This window comes from Acinonyx jubatus, chromosome C1 (assembly GCF_027475565.1).
Source record: "Acinonyx jubatus isolate Ajub_Pintada_27869175 chromosome C1, VMU_Ajub_asm_v1.0, whole genome shotgun sequence".
In the NCBI taxonomy this organism is placed as follows: domain Eukaryota; kingdom Metazoa; phylum Chordata; class Mammalia; order Carnivora; family Felidae; genus Acinonyx; species Acinonyx jubatus.
In genome coordinates this window covers 191,636,255-191,657,454 of record NC_069381.1, presented here as the reverse complement: position 1 = coordinate 191,657,454, position 21,200 = coordinate 191,636,255, and the positions used below count along the sequence as shown (strand labels likewise).

At 36.8% G+C, this 21,200-nt stretch overlaps 1 protein-coding gene across 12 annotated transcripts in view; it reads right to left on the bottom strand.

Annotated features, from left to right (window-relative positions):
* UNC80 (unc-80 homolog, NALCN channel complex subunit) overlaps window positions 1-21,200 on the bottom strand; it is a 225,277-nt gene that overhangs the window by 180,406 nt on the left and 23,671 nt on the right. For all 12 annotated transcript variants that reach the window (XM_053215737.1, XM_053215744.1, XM_053215738.1 and 9 more), the window contains exons 8-9: window positions 1,547-1,808; window positions 286-420 (exon numbers count right to left, since the gene is read on the bottom strand). In XM_053215737.1, the coding sequence (XP_053071712.1) occupies window positions 286-420; window positions 1,547-1,808 (397 nt within the window). The remainder of the gene's footprint in view (window positions 1-285; window positions 421-1,546; window positions 1,809-21,200) is intronic.

Sequence of the window (21,200 nt, the reverse complement as noted above, 5' to 3'; positions counted from 1 at the left end):
CCATCATGGCTACTACGACTACCTCCACCACCACACTACTAAAAGCCCTCTATACATGTCATCAGGATTAAGCTTGGTAGCAATTAGAATGGCAAACATTCCTAAACACAGAGGGACTTACACAAGGTCATGCTGTAAGCCATGTTATAACTGGGGGCTGACCTCTCTTCTCAAGGTTCCGTTCCCAGCCCACCTTATTCTGCAGCATGATCAGAAGTACCTCATGTCATGCTGATTTATATTTCAATCACCAAAATATCAAAGGGCATAAGTGATTTGACTCACCTTCTTAAAAATGTTCATGCCAAGGTCTGAAGAAAGATCTGGAACTGCAGATCTACGTAAATTAGTCAACGAAACCTTAGAAAATGCCTCAGGGCTAAGAGATTTTTCCTCTTCATTACACTTCATGGTGAGATCCTTAACGGGAAATAAAGGTAGACTTCATGATCAGGGTTTAGGGCTTTAAATCCAAAGACTTTTCTTATTGACAAGAAAATTGACATTTTCTATGTCCTATTTTTATGAGGGGTAAGCCTTCTGTTTTGATATCTATGAAGTATGTAACTTGTGCGTCCAGACTTTTAGAATCCATATCCTGCTACTGAGGAGAAACATCATATATTTTGTAACTTCTGTTTGGAGTTTTCAATGGTGAGACATGAGGATCCAGATTCAGGAAAGCTAAGAAAATAGGGAGGAGACAGGTATCTCATTTTTATTTATTAAAAAAAGTTTTTTTGTTTAATGATTCACCAAAGGAGATTTTTACTTTGAGCAGAGTCATCTACTACTAAAATGGAGTATCTCCCCCTTTATACTCTTAGATTGTTCATGTTTATTTTCAGAATATGTAGACTTTTTCAGACATAGCCAATTCATATTTAAGTAAACCAAACAACTGGAACACACTGAAAATTACACCTTTTTTCTCTACATATTCAACATACATGGTATCAATGAGAAAGAGGGAAAGAAAAAGTGTTCAAGTTGCTATTAACACATATATTTACCAAAAAGTGATTTTCAGGGGGATGTCATCAAATCAGCATACAGTTTATTTTTTTCAAACATCTATAATGAAGAGCAAGACTATATATCGAAAAGCAATATTTCTAATTATGATATTGAGGTGCTGAAAAATTCTGAGCTATGCAAAAAGTTAAACCATGTTCCACATAACATGAATGTCACATTTCATGATACCAGTAATTAACAGTTATATGTGAGAGCTATCTATTAACTAGTACTTCAGGTAGCTGGAAGGCCCAATTTCCCATTATTCTGGATCATCAGAGTCTTAACTCTAGATTAGTGTGTACAAGAGGCATTTAGATACCATTTTTTTTGAACAGTAAATTCGATACTAAAAAGAAGCAAAAAGGGTCTAGTAAAAGATAGAAGGGAAAGGGCAATTTTATTAGAGTAAGCCACCAACAAAATAGTCAGCACTGGAATAAATAAGAGATGGATGAATGGAAGAAAAAGAGAATCTGTTATGGCCAAAATTGGTGATTCAAAAGACAATGGACTGAGTTTCTCTTACTTGGGTTTTGTGGGTGTTCACTAGTGAGGGAGCTGCTGCTACCATCGAGCTGCTCCTGGGTCTGGGCAGGAGAGGAATATCTGGTTCTGGGGGCTTTTCTGGCTTCTCTTCCAACATGTGCCGCAGCCTTTGTAGATAGTACATCAGAGACCACTGAGTACCTTCCTCAGACCAATGAGGCTGGAGTAGGCAGCGAAGAACAGCAACGTCAAAGTAGGTGGCATAGCGGGACCTTTGGCATGGAGGTATCACGAGAGAGGCTCTGTTTCCAAGGACAGAAAGAAGATGATTATATTGGAAGCCAAACATTCCAAGGGGTGACACAACATGGCTTATAGGTCTGCTTTTCTCATTTGTTTCCTTATTTATTCACTTAGCTTTTGTCTGGTTTGCTCTAATATCCTCCCAACTAGTCTTACTAATTTCACTTTTGCTAGATACTTCTGGAAGTAGAGAGGTTAGAAAGAGTTTTGAAAGATAGGTTGGAATTAGCTAGGCAAAGTTGAGGATGACACAGGAGGGTAGATCAGCATTTCAGTCAGGGGGGACAATGCCTACAAAAGTATGGAGCTAAAAAAAATCATGAGTTTTGGGTAGGTGGAGGAGAATAAGTAATTGGTATAGTTGGTGAGTTATTTGGGTGATGGGCAATGAGGAGAGTCTATAGAAAGAGAGATTCAGATTGAGGATTATACTATGCTACCAGGTTTTTTTTTCCTTATAGAAAGGGGAATATTTGTGTACTTTATTGGGCTATTTTAATATCAATTGTGATAATAGTATGTAAAAAAAAAAACAAGAAAACTGCAAAGTACTAAACAAGCAAAAGTTATGTTATGAAGAAAATTTTCAAAATTTTGAAATCATTTTGAAAGTTATAAAGCTATATGTTCATATAAATAGCAAAACTAATTTTTAAAAATCTCAAGGTTCTGAAATTCTGTTATTCAATTTAAACACATGCGATAGTCATGATTTAGTGTTCAATTTAATTACGCTATAAGGTAAGTTTATTTAATTACTCAGTAGAATACATCATCTTAGGTATCTTAGGGGATGTGAAGATAAGTAAGTTTAACTTCTTAGTCTTGAGGAACAGATGGTCCAGTGAATGGCAGACAATAAATGATAAATTATAAACTTAGAAATTCTGGAATCCAAAATGGAACCTTAAAACTAAAATGTAAACTTAACCCCCAAGCACAGTGATGCAAAAGGGAAATTTTTGTACCCTGCTACAAACTAGCACGGGTGTGTAGTGCAGCACTACTCACACATGAAGAGCTTTAGCAAAAAATGTAGCCACTGAGAAGTGAGGAGAAATTTTCCTAAACTTCCCAGACCTATATTTTTGAACTAAAGGTTATGGCTCATTATTGGTTCAAGAAATTAATTCAAAAGTATATGACTACTCTTGAAATGTTAACTAGAATAAAAACTATTAGAATGCAACAAATGGAATAAGGATTTGTATGTTTAGCGAAACTTGTTTCACTTCACACATTGTCATTAGTCTTGACATAAAATGGATTTCTTACCATGAATTGCAGTAAAAAGTTCAAATATACAAACCCAGACAAGGTCTGGTGCCCTGGGGGACAGTTTCATAGTCTTTGCACTTCCCGAAAGGACACATCGCTCTTGGCTATTTTTACTTTCATTAGTAACATTGTCTGGTGTGTTGAGGGACAACTGCCTACATACACAGTGGTTTTGAATGTCAATGGTGTCTTGTAGTCTAATCTTGAGTATTTTGATTGATAAGTAGCAAACTAAATATGAGTTAAAACTCAACCACAATAAGGTACTACAATACTAATTATTTAACTGAGTTGGCAGTCATATAAAGAGAAGCTTTCTACAATCAGCTAAGTTCCCATATATGTTATGTTAGAGTTCATCCTTTTTCTAGGGAGCTAGAATACTCTTTGAGCATCAACTGCATGTCAGCTTTCAACCCATCAGAAAGCGCCATAGATTCTCTTTCCAACCACTTCTCATCAGCTCCACAGACACCAACATCTTACATTAGGCTTATTGTAATTACTTCCTACTAGTCTCATTGCTTCTTCTCTAGTTCCTCCTCTCCTCTCCTCAAACCCTTCCAATAGATCTTCAAATCATCCTTAAAATAAAATGCAAATTTCTTATAGTAGTCAACATGCCATGCATAATCTGTCTGTGTTTATGAATCCAACCTCATTATCATGATTGCCCTGCTGTACCAATTATTTATTTGCTGCCTCTTTGCTCCAAATTCATCTTTTTTTTCTTGCTCTGTGAAAATGGATCTGGCCCTTTAAATATTTTCCCATTGATTTCTGGCATGACCTTTGGCTTTGCCAGTAGGGGAAATGGAAAAGCTGCTGCAGGAAGAAAGAATTTTGCTTTCTAGCCCTGGTGTACTTCCTCAGCACATTCCTGCAATGTGTGTACAGCTTATCCAGTACCAGTCTCCTGTAATGTTTGTGGGTTGTCTAGTGCTAAGCTCCTGCAGTGGCACATGACTCCTGCAGAATGGGTATTTTTTCTAGCACCAAGCTTCTATAGCACTCATACCTTTTCCTTTGCTCGGCTCCTATAGTGTCCAATAGCCAGTAGCACCCAGCGGCCAACAGCAACCACGGCACTTCCCTTTAGAAGTTCTGTAGCAGAATGCCTCTACTAACACACCTTCCCATGAACAGCATTGCCTAGAAACCCAGAAAGTTGGATTTCTGACAAGTTCCAGGGGGCAGATTTCCAACAAGTTCCCCTGGTGCAGTACCATAGTGATTTCTCTGCCATCCAGTAAGGCGTAACTTTGTCCTCCGTAAGAGGGTCAGAATCTCAATCCTGAGGAGAAAAAGGTCTCTGCTTGGTGTTGGCCTGATGCCTAAGCTGGTGATTGCTCCATTATATATGCTATTCCTATATTCTTTAGAGTTCTCCTTATTTATTAGCCAGTCCCTCACTACTCCAATACTCTAATCCTGATATACTTAATAATTCCCTATAGTAAACTTGCCCTGTTCAAATTACTGTTTGGTTTCTCTCTTCTGATTGGACCAATCCTGATACATCTGGTAGCTGTGCTTCAGCCACATTGGCCTTCTTACTACTCTTGAATTCATCAAGCTTGTGCTGGCTTCAGAGTTTTTTTCCATGTGGAAATTTCTACCCTCAATGCCTAGGCTTTACCTGGGCTCGGTTCTAATGTCATACCCTCAGAGAGGTCTTCTTCAACCACTATGTAGAGTGGCCTCCCTATGCCACCATTCACCTCTTTGCCTTGTTCTAATTTGCTTCATAGTATGTAGCATAACTTGAAATTATGCTGTTTACTTCATTAGTGCCTTTCTCCATTTATTTGAATGAATTAATAAATTTTAGAAGTGGGCTCAAGACAGAGACGGAGAAGTCAAAGGATTTTGTACATACAAGCAAGACACATTTTGAAAATGGAAAGAAAAAAAAGAAACCCATCCAAAATCACAGCAAATAGGTAAATGCCAAGGGTTGAGGAGAAAATGATGAGGAATAAAACTGACAATATAACTTAGTATGTTCAAATGTAAAGAAAATTTGACCCAACAAGCTGAAAATAAACATCTATTCCAAAATGTAGTGGACAGAAATGTCAATTTAATACCAACTGGTATCAGTAGTAGGTAGGAAATATCTAGCTTTCAATATAAATTTGATCATCATTCTATATGACTTGAAAAAACGGCCACTACCAGGGTAAACTAGGAAAGATTGCACGAGCTCTATCACATTTTAGCCTGAAATATCACCCCCTTACTAAAACCGAATGATAATAAAGGAAGTGAGGGCACTTGGAGACCACCACAAACAATACTGTAGAACAGCTGGGTTTTTTTGTCTTTTTAAGCCTTAGTAAACAGAGACAAACTGTTCTTATTAGGATAAATTCTCAATATTTTAAAGATTTGCATCCCTGCCCCTAACAACCTATTAGTTTAATGTAATTCTCTTTTGTGTTCTAAGCCCAATTTCAATGTGTATGGGGGGGGGGGTGGGGAGGAGCTTCCACCCCATAAACAATTTTCTGTACACCAACTGGGTCCATTCTCTGTCAACTGAATTCTGACACCTATTTACCTAGAGATAGTATCAGGTTCCACAGGTTAAGAATTCAGTCCTGCCTAACTGCTCTCTCTTCCACTTCCAACACCAGTCTCAAGCCCCGGTGTCACCTGTGCTTGTAACCAAATGGCCACAGACTGAAGGATCCTATGACCTGCCCCCTCCCCCTATCTCCCACTCCTGAACTTCAGATTCCAGTTGCAAGTCTAGATTGTTACCTATACCTCTTATTGACAGGTTCTAAATCAGAAGTTCCTATGATCCCCTATTTGGATTCAATTAATTTTCTACAGTGGCTCACAGAACTCAGGAAACCCATTTACTCACTAGATTATCAATTTATTATAAAAGGATACAACTCAGGAACAGCCAGACAGAAGAGATGCTTAGGGCAAGGTATGGGGAAGGGGCATGGACATCCATGTTCTCTCTGGGTGCACTGCACCTCTCTGTGTTCACCAGTCTAGAAACTCTGTGAGCCCTGTCTTTTTTGGGCATTTTTTGGAAGCTTCATTACATAGACATAATTGACTAAATCATTAGCCATTGGCAACTGATTCAAACTCCTCCCCTTCGTGGAGGTCAGGAGCAGAACTGAAAGTTTCAACCCTCTAATCAGATGGTTGGTTCTCGTGGCAACCAGCCCCAGTCTTAGGTGCAGTCCAACGGTCACCTCATTAACAACAAATATTACCTGTGTTGCTCTTATCATTCAGGAAATTCTAAGGGTTTTAGGAGCTCAGTGACAGAAACAGGGACTAAGGCCAAATATGTATTTTTTATATAAGAACTCATAGTGTCATAAATTCTGAACCAAATTCCAAAGGAATTCATCTTTTATAAATCAATAAAGCTGTTCTGAAATTTAACTGGTTGAATGATTACAAAGTTGAGTGTAATCAAGAAAGATTTAAAAGGAAGTATAAAGAGTGTAAGTTGTCAGATACTAATGTATGTTTTACAACAATAATATTTAGCCAAGTAGTGCTGATTTAGGAACAGACAGGAGTTCAGTGGTATAGAATATGGAGTTACAAAAGATTCAAGTATTTATAAGAATCTAGTCTATCAGAAAGGTCATGCATTACATTAGTACAAAGCATACATTAGTCAAAAAATAATATTGGCATAATTGACTTACTCAGAAAACGATAACTTAGCATGTCTTAAATTGGCATATTTTATTCACCAAATAAAATCAAGATAGAATAAGATTTAAATGTAAAACTAGGGGTTCAGTTGGTTAAACATCCAACTTCAGGTCATGATCTCGCGGTTCGTGAGTTCCACGATTCTGTGTCTCCCTCTCTCTCTGTCCCTTCCCTGCTTGCTCTCTGTCTCTTTCTCAAATAATAAACATTTAAAAATTTTTTAAAAAATAAAAATAAAAACACACTTTGAAATAACCCGAGTCAAATAAAAAGTTATTATGAGAATTTTTAATATATTACATGGAATAATGATTCTATACATGAAAACTTGTGAGATATAGCTAATGCAGAATTAGAGGAATATTTAGAGCTTTAAATGCTTCTACCAGGACAAAGGATATAAAAATAATGAGAGAAGCATCTACATTAAAAAATATTTTTAAAAGTTTAAACTGATTAAAAAATAATAAAAACCTGAATAGTAGGGAAAAAAACATAAGATAGAAGCACGTATTAATAAAATATACGACAAAGGTAGATAGAATTAACTAAACCAAATGTTGTTTCCTTGACAAAACTAATAAAAATTAAACAAGAAATATAGTAAAAGGTGTGATCAAAATACTATCACTGAAAATGCAGACATACCTAGATACAGTGATGATTTTAGAAAAAGGGAAGACGTTATAAACATTATGATTAAAAATTTGAATACCTAGATAGACACATTTATCCAGCCAAACTGATTTGAGAAGAAATAAAAACCTCAATAGACCCACAACCTTTAAAAGCTGAATTGTGGGAAACAAAATTTATTTTAAAAATTCACCAAGCCCAGAAGGTTTTCAGCCAAATTCCATTAATCATTAGGGAAACAGGTATCTCCACTTTCATACAAAGTGTTCCAAAGACAGTAAAGAAGGAAACATTCTTCTCACGAGGCCAAGATAACCTTGGTACTGGGAAACAAAACAACTACAGCATAGGCAAGGAAAATCATAAGCATCATGTGCTCATTCATGAGCACTGATGTAAAAAATACATAAAATGTTAACAAACTATACCCAGCATTGTACACACTGGTTTTTTCCTGGGAATTTAAGGATTGTGTATTATCAGAAAATCTAGTAAAGTAATTCACCACCTAAAAAGATTACAGAAGAACACATCCACATGATTTTCTCAATGGATGCAGAAAAACCTATAAAATTTATTATCAGTTTCTTAAAGTCAATAATAAAAATTATGAAAGAACTATAATAATAAAAAGAGCTATACTAATAAGATTTTGTTACTGAATCAGGCAGAATGATACAACAGAATTAAGAGCCTAAAACCATACCCTCACACATGTGCAAATCTGATGTTCAACAGAGAATAAGTTACAAACCTGCAGGAAAAGTATTATTTAAGAAATGGTGAGGGAAAAATTATTTATGTGGAAAAAAACATACCTATATTTCATACCACCATAGTAAAAACAAACAAAAAAGCCAACTTGACATGGACTGAGACACAAAGCAAAACAAAAGAAAGAGAAAAAAATATTTATGACCTAAGGTATGAAAGGATTTCTAAAGAAGATAACAGCCCAAGCTACTTTAAAAGAATATTGATGTTTGACTATATTCACATTTAAAATTTCTATTAAAAAATAAAGTGAAAGTTTACAAAGTATAAAAGATGATTACAACATATTAGTCTCGAAAGAATTACTATTCTCACTGATAAAGAATGCTCATAAATCAGGAAGAAAGACACACAGGTCAAATGTGCAAAGGGTACGGAAGGAAATTTCACCAAAAAGGAAACCTAAAGAGAGACTAAACAGAGAGAGGTACTCCATTAATAATCAAGGAAACAGGCTAAGTGACAATCAGAATCCATCAGATTTGTGAGAATACAGAAGCCTGAAGATGGGAAGTATTGGTGGGGGGTGTGACTAAGAAACACTATCACTGCTGGCTAACACAGAGGGCAATTAGTTGATATCTAGTAAATTTTAATGGTCATTATCCTAAGGTCCAGATATTCCATTCCTGAGGGAAACTTTACCGTAGGGAATCTCTTGCCCATGTACACAAGGAGACAGTACACAACTGTTTATGGCAGCAATTCTGTTACAGTAAAACACTAGAGAACATCCTGAAAGTCAGCCAAGGGAGAAGGGCAAATAAATGCTGACATGTATTTGCCAAATACTATTTAAATGTTATATGATGTGACAGGCTAGGGTGCTTATAATGTTCTATTTTATCTGCATGGTAATTACTGTATTCACTTGTGAAAAGACATAAAACAGAACACTTAGGTGTTGTGTTCTTTTCTCCATGTTTCTTTAGAGAACATTAGCTAAGATCTTGGATTTTATCAACGTGGAATAAAAATCCACTGTTCATATCTCTATATATAAGTAGATCTAAATATACACCATATATAATACATTTTATATAAATTATATATTATAACACATATACTTATGTGTAACATCATACATTTATACATAACAAATATACAGTGTATAATTTGAGTACTTATATATGTTAAATATGTATACATGTGTATATGTACGTATAGGTATATATGTTTTTTGCATAAATTAGTCTCATTATCTCCCCAGTGATGTGTTATGTCTGTCCTTTCAAAGTTTTTTGTCATCTAACTTTTCATTATATAATCATTTTAATAAAAAGACTGAGTCTCAGAATTTTATGAGTTGCCAAGTTTTCACAAGAAGCCTGTGGGCTAGATTCAAAATCAAGGTTCCCATCTCTGTCAGGAAACCTTTTACTTTTATTTGCTTTCAGCCCCTACTTCCAACCCCATTCACTGCCCATCCTTCTCTACCTCCCTGTCCTGGAAGTTTGATCTGTACACACTCTACCAGCGGGTCCCCAACCTCTGGCTCCTGACTGAATTTGACAAAAGGAAGCTCTCACAGGAGAAGGAAAGCGGAAGGACAATGGCACCGTCCCCAAGACCCCTTCCTCCCAGAGGTAGCCTAGGGCTGGCTCTGTGATGTTGGGCTGACCTAGGCTACTGGTGGTCACAGCTCTTGTTACTCACTCCCTCCACAACTGCTCCCTCTCTTGCCCCTCTGGGCCCAGAGCCGGTTGTCTTTCTGGAGTATGGGCATGGACTTGTGGCCTCCCTACATCCTGTGCAGCCTTTGTAGATAACTCGTGCTGTAATCTTTTCTCAAATTAACCAGTGTGCCACTTGTTTCCTCATGAGATTACAGGAGGAAACTGACTGATTACGTCCTCAAGCTCAGTTTGAGGGAAAGAAACAACCTTGATTCTCATTTCTACCATTTTCTTAAGAGGCTTTCAATGTTTTTCCTGCCACTCCTCGCCTCCACTTCTCTTTCTTAAAAAAGCATGGATCAGCCCACTCCTCTCCGCCTGTCCTTTATACCTAGAAGAATAGAAGTTTCCCCCCCGTGCTATAGTCTTGGATTTATAAGGAAAAGACAAAGTATGAGGCTGGCTGGCAACCAGCTGGGTAACTCTGTGAGAATGATTGGGCTTATTATAAAAGCCTGTGAAAACTATTGTTTTCTTGGCTAGGTTGCTGTGGTTAAGGGAGATATTACTAGTCCAACAGAATTATTTTCCCCCATTGGACTAGCTATCTTTACCCTTTACTTCTTGTCCCATACCTCACTGTCCCCAAATGTTTCTACTCTGTAAACGAGATTAGGCAGCTCCAAAAATTATTTCAAATTCCTGGAGCAGTGTTCCATATACTGAAGTGTCAGTGGACAACGTCTCTGAGAATCCCAAGTGGATAGGGAGAAGAAAGGTTGTTAAAAATGTACATTCCCAGGTCCTACCCCAGACTTACTAAACCAGAATTGCTGGAGATTGAGCTCAGGAATCTTCATTTTAGATAATATCTCCAGGCAATTCTTAAACACTCTTAACAAGCTTAGAGGACAATTGCCCTAGAGAAACATGCAATGCATGACTTTTGTACTGATAGGCCAACATCCAAAACAATTCCTATATGGAAACACTAACTGGAATGATAGGTTGACAGTTTTGTCCCTAAGGGTGCCAGATGACTAAATTTATGTCTTTCTCTACCTACAATATTTATTTGATGAAAGTAATTATTAACTATACCGTGGAGTCCCATGGTCATTAACTACTTCCTGACAAATCATGTCAGTTCAGTTAAGGATGGACTGCATGACAGCAAGAGTCCACCAACAAGGCTGTGATCTGAGACTGAAAGTGAGTCTTTAAGGCAATAAAAATTTGTTAAGTAAATTCACATCTCAATTGCTTAACATTTAAAGAGACTCCATTTGAAACAACAATGAGGAACATTCTGTAGCAAATATTTATAATCCAAAGTACCTTCATTTGAGGTGTTATTCAAGCACGAGTTTATTTGTCTTAAAGTGTGAGCTATACTGGAGTGAGTAGTCAATAAAAAGCAAGAATCATCAATAAATGTTTAATTTCACTTATGACAGCATTATCAGACAATCGTCTGGTCACTAAACAACCAGTAAAAGTCATTTTAATTAGCAATCTAATTAATACATGACAGAAAAACTTACATAACCGGAAAAAGATGGTTTGGGGGCTATCATTGTGTGATATGGTAGAAATGTTCTTACTAACTAATATTCTATTGTTCTGTAAGTTATTTTGTAGAAAAAAATGAAGATTTTATAAAAGTATGAAAACAACTTTTATTCTAAATGCTATATAATAAACAAAGAGAATGCTATAAAAATAACAAAGAGAATTATACATACAAAAAAGTAATGGTGTTTAAATATTGCTGATGAGCTCATCGATGATATTTACTTAAAAATTTTTTATACCTTTAAATTTTTTCTATAATTAGCATATAATTCTTTTATATGCATAAAATAAATAATACACTATGATCAAAAAAGGCTGTCAAAAAGCTAAGAATTTCTTTTATATATATTCCGTGTAACTATGGCTTCAGGAAAGCAAGTTATTATTAATTAGAGTTGGGGGATGCTAGTAGAGAACATCCAAGGCAGAAAAACACTCTGGAAATAATAATCTGTGGAGGCAGAGAATTGTAGAAATCAGTTTTGACTGTATACAGTATTTAACAAAGCAGAAATTAAGTCTGTGCATATGGTAATTGAAGATGAAATCTCACATTGACTTAAAAAAAAAAAACTAGCTACCTGCTCACTGATTGCAGAGTTCAGGGAAGAGTGATGTTCTGTTCTGTCAAGGTCAGGGCAAAAGAGACGATGAATTGTATTTGTTTGATCCGAGCAGACAGCTTTTGTTTCTAAGCTATTTGCATTGCTTTATTATTAAAGTTCTCTTCATTTCTGATTAATACATGAACTCTTCCAACAAAGACATATTAACATTAGCATTTTCTGAAAGGTCTACCTTATGCATCATTTCCATGGTAACCAGCCACTGCCGTTAGGCAGAGAGAAGACCTAATTCATTCTTTTAAAGTGCCACTGATTCATGTCTAATTCACATATGTGAGTGTGGGTGTGCTGTGGGTGACTGTGTGTATGCGTCAAGAAATGCATATGCATATAGATGCTTGAGTGTGGTAATCTCAGAGAATGGAAAAAACAACATTCTTCCACAAACAGGAAACCTTGAACTTTGCAGTTTGTCAAAGAAATATCACATGCTATTTATATTTGCAAATTTCTAATGCATACCATGGCTGAAAAAAATATGTAAGAAATGTAAGCTCCTAGATATTTTAAGACCTCAAGATTTCACCCTGATATTGTTTTTAATAATTTTTAAAAGTCAGGCCAAAGTATTTGAGGTAAGAAATTACTTACACTTAACCTTTTTGGAAATTGTGCAGAACAGAATTAGTGAAGGAGGAATATGAGAATACTCAATGATGAAGAAAACGTACAGATATAGTTGTAATAATTACCTATAAAATTATGGTGACATTATCATCATCATTGTTGTAGCCAGACTCCAAAATAGGCTCTGATGATTCCTGCTTCTTGGTATTCACACCCTCCTGTGGTCCCTTCTCTATACCAGTGTTGGCATGATCCACAGCATACAGAAATGATGGCATGTCACTTTAGAGATTAGGTTGAAAGACACCGAAGCACTGATCTTGGTTGTTCCCTCTCTTTATGCGATAATTTGTTTTCAGGGAAGCTAGCTAGCATGTCATGAGCAGCCCTATGGAGAGGCCCAGATGCTGCAGAACTGAAGCTTCTAGTCAACAGCCATCTGAGTGATCTTGAAAGCAGACTCTCAAACCCAGTCAAACTTCTGGATGATGGCAGCCCTAGGCAAAATCTTGAGAGACCCTGAGCTGCAACCCCTTAGCTAAGCTCTTTCTGGATTCATGACCCTCAGAAACTATGTCAGATGATAAATGTTTTTTGTTTTAAGCTATTGAGAAATTGGGGTAATTTGTTATAAAGCAATTGATAGAGAATACAGACTTGAATACCAAGATAACATCCTAAATTTTGGAAATGGTTTTGGGATCAGGCAGTAGCAGAGACTGTAAAGGCTTTGAAGAGTGTGTTAAAAAATAAAAGCATAAATTGCCTTGCACAAATTACTGCTGGAAATCCTGAACTTTAAGGAGTCTGTTGGAGCCCTTTAAGGGCTTAAAGGGAAGTAAGGAACATGACATTGAAAAGAGGAAGAAGAAGGATCCTTGTTATAGAGTGGCAAAAGCTGCCTGCTGTGTTGTGGAAAGTTAAAGAAACAGGCTTAAGAGCATAGATGATCTAATTAAAACTTCCAAATAAAGTGTTGAAGGTGTCTTCTGATGTCTTCTTGCTGCTTATAGAAGATTGAAAGATATGACCTAACTGAAGAACTGTTAAAGACTAAAGACCTAGGACTTGATGATTCTGAAAACGTTCAGCCTCTCCAGATGGGAAGTAATGCTAAAATTAAGAAATGACTTCTGAGCAAACATCTAATCTAGGGCATTTCTGGAAAAACATGGTCTAAAGATAAAGTCAAGGGCGAAGCTGTAAAATCTTTTTAGGCCTTCAGAATGATCTAAGGTCTTGCCTCCGAATATTATTCCATGAGACAAAAGGCCAACTCAAGGTTTTGAAAGTGTGATTCACATGTAAAAAAGTAGGGGGGGGGGTTCAAAGAAACTTAAGGGTGTTGTTTTTCAACCTTCTTCCAAGTTAGAGAAAGGATTACCTTAAAGAGACTTGTCTATTCTACTGGGGCCCAATAAGATTCACTTTGGACTGCCAAAGTTTTTAAAGAATTTTATGTAACAAAAACACTGCCAAAGCAGTATAGAATTAAAAGAGGCTTTATACCCCCCAAATTTTACTGGCAGGAACCAAGCTGAGAAGACTACTCAGCTATAAATACATCTATCTTTCTTAAAAAAGTGAAAGTTGACCTAGAGCATGGAATCAATAGCCCAGAGGGTGGAGCTAAGAGCCATGGGCAAGAATAGGACTGAGATCTAATCAAGAATTTTCCAATATTTGTCCAGCTTGATTACAGACTTGCTATGGACCAGTGCCTCCTATGTTCTCCTTTTGAATAGGCATGTTCACAACAGTTATCATGTGCCTATTCCACCATTGTATTTGGGTGTTTTAGGTACAGATAACTTATCTCTTTAGTTCACAGATGCATGGATTGAAAAGAACTATAATTAAGGAATTGGCTTAAATCGTACACATCAGGTATCTTATTTGCAACTAGATCTGATTTTGATGATGAGATCTGGACTTTGACTTGATCTTGTAATTGGATGAGATTTTGGCAATCTTGGTGAGAGCAAATTTTTTTGCATGTGGAAGAGGTGGAAATCACTAGGGACCAGAGGCAAACTATGGTAGCAGATTCTAAGATCTCTCCATTGATCATGCTTTGTACAGTTTTTTTCTAAAATATGTTCTGTTGGTCTGTGTGAATATGACATAAATAGTGGTATATTACTCCTGAAATTAGTTATAAAAGACCTCTCTCCAGCCCCTGCCCCCAGCGCTCTCTCTCTCGCTCTCTCTCTCTCTCTCTCTCTCTCTCACACACACACACACACACACACACACACACACACACACCATTCATTTTGTGCCAAGTCATCTGCCATATTGTGAACAGCCTTATGGAGGGGCATCTGAATCTGAGGCATCTGGGCAAAAGCCACCAGAGTGATCTTAGAAGCATATCCTCCAATTCAATCATGCCTTCAGATGACTGCAGTCCCAGACAACATCTTAAATGTAACTTCATAAGAGACTCTGAGCCAAAAAAGACTGCAGCAAAGCTGGTGGTCTGGATATATAACCCTCAGAAACTGTGAGATAATATATGTTTGCTGTTTTAAGTCACTCAACCTCAGAGTAATTTGTTATGCAACAACAGATAACTGATACACTGGTTTAACTCCAATGGGGTTTCTTGGTAAGTCTATAAAAGAGGCAGACATATGAAAATCACATATCTGGTCCTGTATTTACTAATTTCTGAGTTAGTAGAAATAAAGGACAAATTAGAGGGCCATAGAAGAGAAGCCAAAGAAAATATATGGAAAGGTTTAGACCTACCTCTTTATGAGGTAAGAGAGAAGATTGTGGACCATGGAGTTGGTTAGAATGGGCCCAAATCTAGCTTTTCCAATTCCTGTGTATGTCCTTGGGGGAACCATTTAATCTTTTTTTGCTTCAGTTCCTCATCTTTAAAAGAGGAATAAGGTCTTTTCATGGATGTTATAAAAATTAAACTCTTTCACTTATTCAGTACACTTCACTAAAGGTCGTGTACCAGGTACTAAAGAGAGGAAGGAGTGGAAGAGACTTGGTCTTTTCTCTTGTGTGTGGATTTTACAGTCTAGTGGAGGAGATAACTATTAGACAAATTGTCACACAACTATTTATATCATGTTTGCTACTCATGCTGTAAGAGAAAACATGGAGTTCTGTGAAAGTGTTAAACATCTGCCAAAGCCTCTCTAGGGAGTAAAGAAATCATATTTAGATTGAGTCTTAAAGGAAGAGGAATTGGTTAAGTGAAGATAGATGGAAGAACGATACAGACAGATGGAATAACATACTCCAAATCTCAGAGCTAAGGGGAAGTTTGAAAGTCTAAAAAAATGTTGAAGTTTAGTCACTGAGGTGTGGGTAGCAGTATAATGTAACACTAGAGAACTGGACAGCAGCCAAATGATGTGCAGGGCTTGAGGGGTACCTCAAGGATTTTGAATTTTATCTTGATAGCAACGGATAGCATTAAAAGAATTCAAGAGTAGAAGTGTCATGGTTTGTTTTTTTAATTTTTACTCTGTATGTTCTATATTGGATGGTGGCAAGATTGAATCACAGGAGGTGAATCAGTAGGCTAATGAAGTACTCCAGGCACAGGGAAATGAGTGGCTTGAATGATGGTGGTGGCCTTGGAGATACACGGAAGTAAGAAGATTCAAGTATTTTTATATAAACTTTTTATCCGCTTTCCTTATCTCACAAATTTAATCACCATTCATGCAACTGCTCAAGCCAAAATCTTCAGTTATGCTTGACTCCTTTCTTTTTCTCACTCTCCAAATCCAGTCATGTCAGCTTTACCCTGTAACTGAATCCCAGTTTCAGTCTCATCTCAGCCTTTCCACCTATACTACTACCACCTTGACCAAGGCATGTACTATCTCACCTGGGCATTGCAACAGTCCCCTAACTAGTCTCTGGGTCCACTTTTGCCTCCCAAGTCTATTTTCCATGAACTCTCTGAAATGATCTTTAAAACATGCAATTTGGTTAATGTCACTCCACTGTTCCAACAACTCCAGTGTTTTTTCATCACGCCTGGAACAGAACCAAACTTCCTAACATGGCCTTTTGGCTCCCATGTGATCAGACCCCTCACAACCTCTCTGACCTGCGTTGTACCCTCTTGCTCAGTGCTACTGCCTGTTCACACTGCCTTATTGATGTTCCCAAAACATGCTGAGTTTATTACCATTTCAGAACCTTTGGATGTGTTCCTTCTGCCTACATTGCTCTTCTCAGATCTTCCTGAGATTGTCTCTTTTATATCATTCAAGTCTCAATGAAAAAGAACCCACCTCTCATCCTTTTACTTTGCTTTTGTTTCATAGTCTTAAAGAAGTCTACAAGTAATTTTACTCAATTACTCTTTTATCTGTCTACCTTTATTTTTTTTTTAATTTTATTTTTTTTACGTTTATTTATTTTTGAGACAGAGAGAGACAGAGCATGAATAGGGGAGGGTCAGAGAGAGAAGGAGACACAGAATCTGAAGCAGGCTCCAGGCTCTGCGCTGTTAGCACAGAGCCCAACACGGGGCTCTAACTCACAGACCGCGAGATCATGACCTGAGCCGAAGTCAGAACTTCAACCGACTGAGCCACCCAGGTGCCCCATTATCTGTCTACCTTCAAAGAAGTCAGCTCTTTAAGGACAAAACTTCGATGCTGCTACAACCTATGTCTAACATATACTTACAAGATATGGATTGGAAGAACAAATACTGTTGAAATACGTGTATCACCCAAACAAATCTACAAATGTAATGCAATATCTACCAAAATGCTAACACCATTTTTCACAGAACTAGAAAAAATAATCCTAAAATTTGTATGGAAAAACAAAAGACCCTAACTAGCAAAGCAGTCATGAAAAAGAACAAAGCTGGGGTATCACAATCCCAGATTTCAAGATATCCTTCCAAGCTATAGTAATACAAACAATATGGTAGTGGCACAAAAATAAATAAATAGATCAACAGAACAAAATAGCTCAGAAATAAACCCATGCTTACATGGTTAATTAGTCTATGATGAAAGGCAAGAATATACAATGGGGGAAAAGACAGTCTCTTTAACAAATGTTGCAGGGAAAACTGATATCTACATGCAAAAGAATGAAACTGGACCACTTCCTTACACCGTACACAAAAAAAATCTCAAAATGGATTAGGAACCTAAACGTGAGACCTGAAGTCATGAAATTCCTAGAAGAAAACATAGGCAGTAATTTCTCTGACACTGGCCATCACAACATTTGTGAAGATGTCTCCTGAGGCAATGGAAGCAAAAGCAAAATTTAACTGTTGGGACTTCACCAAAGTAAAAGGGTTTTATGCAGAGAAGGAAACCATTAGCAAAACAAAAAGGCAACCTACTGAATGGAAGAAGACATATGCAAATGATATAGACAATAAAGCGTTAATACCCAAAATGTATAAAGAATGTATACAACTCAATACCCCCCAAAACCTAATCTGATTAAAAATGAGCAAAGTATCTATATAGACACATTTTCCAAAGAAGACATACAGATAGCTAATAAACACATGAAAAGATGCCCAACATTACTCACCATAAGGGAAATGCAAATTAAAACCACAATGAGAAATCACTTTACATTTGTCTGAATGGCTAAAGTGAAAAAGACAAGAAATAACAAGTGTTGACAAGGATGTGGGGGAAAAATGAGCCCTTGTGCTCTGTTGGTGGGAATGCAGATTGGTACAGCCATTGTGGAAAACAGTATGAAGGTTCCTCAAAAAATTAAAAATAGAATTACAGGGATCCAGTAATTCCATATTGAGTATTTAACCCAAAGAAAATGAAAACACTAATTTGAAAAGATACGTGCATCCCTATGTCTATTGCAGCATTATTTACAATAGCCAAGGTATGGAAGCAACCCAAGTGTCCCTCCATAGATGCATGAATGAATAAAGAAGATGTGGCATATATATACAATGGAATATTAGCTATGAAGAATAATGAAATCTTGCCACTTGGAACAACATGAATGGACCTAGAAAGTATAATGCTAAGTGAAATAAGTCAGAGAAAGACAAATACCATATAGGATTTCACATTTCACACATATTTGGAATTTAAGAAACAAAACAAATGAACAAAGAAAAAAAAGACCAAAAAACCTAAACTCTTAAATACAGATAACTGGTAGTTGCCAGAGGGGAGGTGGGTAGGGGAGGGATGAAATAGGTGAAGAGGATTAAGAGTACATTTATCTTGAGCATTGAGAAATGTATAGAATTGTTGAATCATTATATTGTATACTTAAAATGAAGTCTGTAACCAAAGCAACTACCTTTTCCCTAAATCTGATTTAATTATGCCCTTGACAACTTTGTTAGTGAGTTATTGTTGTTATCAAATAAAATGGAAGCCTTGGTGTGTGTGTGTGTGTGTGTGTGTGTGTGTGTGTGTGTGTGTGTGTCATAATAGCGACTTTTGAATAAGTGGAAAATTAATACGGGAAGGGTCTCTACATCTTTAAAAGGACTGTGGTAAACACACTTAGGAGAGCCGCTCCTGATTCCCATCTGATTGTTGTCACACCCTCTATAATCCTCTTCTCCTGAGTGTAGGTAGATCTGTGCCTTTCTTATAACCAACAGAATATCAGAAAGGTGATGAGATGTCACGCCTGTGATTACGTTATATTATAAAGTTTCTGTAGTCGTAGGCTGTAATTAGAATTTCTCTGCCCTGTTGTAAGGTAGGTATGGAGAGGGCCACATGGCAGTGAACTGTGGGCAGCATCTAGAAGTTGAGAGTAGGCCCCAGACAATTGTCAACAGGAAAACAGGAAGCTCAATCTTTGGCCAAGAACCTGAGGCAGCTTGTATATGATCTTTCCCTGGTTGAGCCTATGATGACACCACAGTCAATCCTGACATCTGGATTTTAGCCTGGTCAGACCCAAGAGCAGAGAACCCAGCTAAATTGTGTTTATATTTCTGACATACAGAAATAGTGAAATAATAAATGTAAGTTGTTTTAAGCCAGTAAATTGTTGTAATTTGTTACACAGCAGTAGAAAACTAATATAAGAACCATAGTCAGAAATTACAGAAAAGCAAACTTTGGTCAAATATAAGAAGGACATGACACTAAATAGAGCTATCTAAAAATGAAATGAACTTCATTCAAGAGTACAAAATTCCTCATTGCTGAAAGTGTTCAGGTGGTGAAAATGTTGTCAGGATGGAGTTGGTTATCTTCACAGGGCTCTTCCACAGAAAAAAATGATATGATTTTAGGGGCGCCTGGGTGGCTCAGTCAGTTAAGTGTCCAACTGATGATTTCTGCTCAGGTCATGATCTCACTATTTATGGGTTTGAGCCCAACCCCTGCTTGGGATTCTCTCTCTCCCTCTCTCTCTCTCTCTCTCTCTCTCTCTGCCCCTCCCCACTCTCTCTCTCAAAATAAATAAGTAAAGAAAAAAATTATATGATTTTAAGTACCCATTATCACTAATGACCTAGTACAGTAAATCCTATGAAAAAATACAATCTCTGCTTACACAACTAATGTTACTGTCACATTCATATTCTCAACCAGCAAAAGATCATTCAACGAGGACACTTGCCTATTTTAAAGTCCAAAATAAAGACACAAAGATAAACTCTTTGCATATTGTTTTTTAAAAGCACAATATAGTAGTATTTGGGTTAAAAAAGCAATTATATTCATATAACTTCATGCTTTCAACAATTCTAAGAAATCTTTAAAAAATGCTATACTCATGTAGCCTGGTTCTGGTGCCAGAAGGAGGTAGATCATTTAAAAATTACCAAATGAAAAGTAAGATAAAACTGAAAGGAAATATTTGTGTATAAGTCCATGGATAAAAGGACTTTCATCCAGAATATATTAAAAAACTCCTACAATTCAATCACAAGGAGATTAACAACCCAGTTAACATGTGAGCAAGAGGGTTGAACAGACATTTCACCACAAAAGATATTCAAATAGCTAATAAGCACCTTCACATAATTAGTCATTAGGGAAAATATGAACTAAAATCACAATCAGATCTCACTTTACACCCACTAGGATGGCTACAGTAAAAGAGACAGTGCTGCCAAGGATATAGAGAAACAATGATCCCTCATGCGTTTCGGATGGGAACGTAAAATGGTGCAGCCATTTTGGAAAAGAGTTTGGCAGTTTCTTAAAAAATTAAACATAAATTTGCCATACCACCCAGCCATTTTACACCTAGGTATCTACTTAGGATACCAGAACTGAAAACATATGCCTGCCCAAAAACTTGTATGTAACTGTTCATAGCAACATTATTCATAATAAACAAAAAGTCAAAACAACCCAAGTATTCATCTACTGGTACATAACTCAAATGTGATATATCCATACCATAGAATACTATTTAGCAGTAAAAAGGAGGGAACAACTTATACATGCTGTAATGTGGATAAACCTCTACAGTATTATGCTAAGTGAGAGAAGCCAGATGTAGAAGATCATATATGGTATAACTCAATGTATTTGAAAATTCCATTAAATTCAACTATATAGACAGAAGATACATTAAGTGATTATCTGGAGCAGGACGATCATCTGGGAGAGACTGAAATGGGTATAAGGGATATTTTTGGGTGATAAAAATG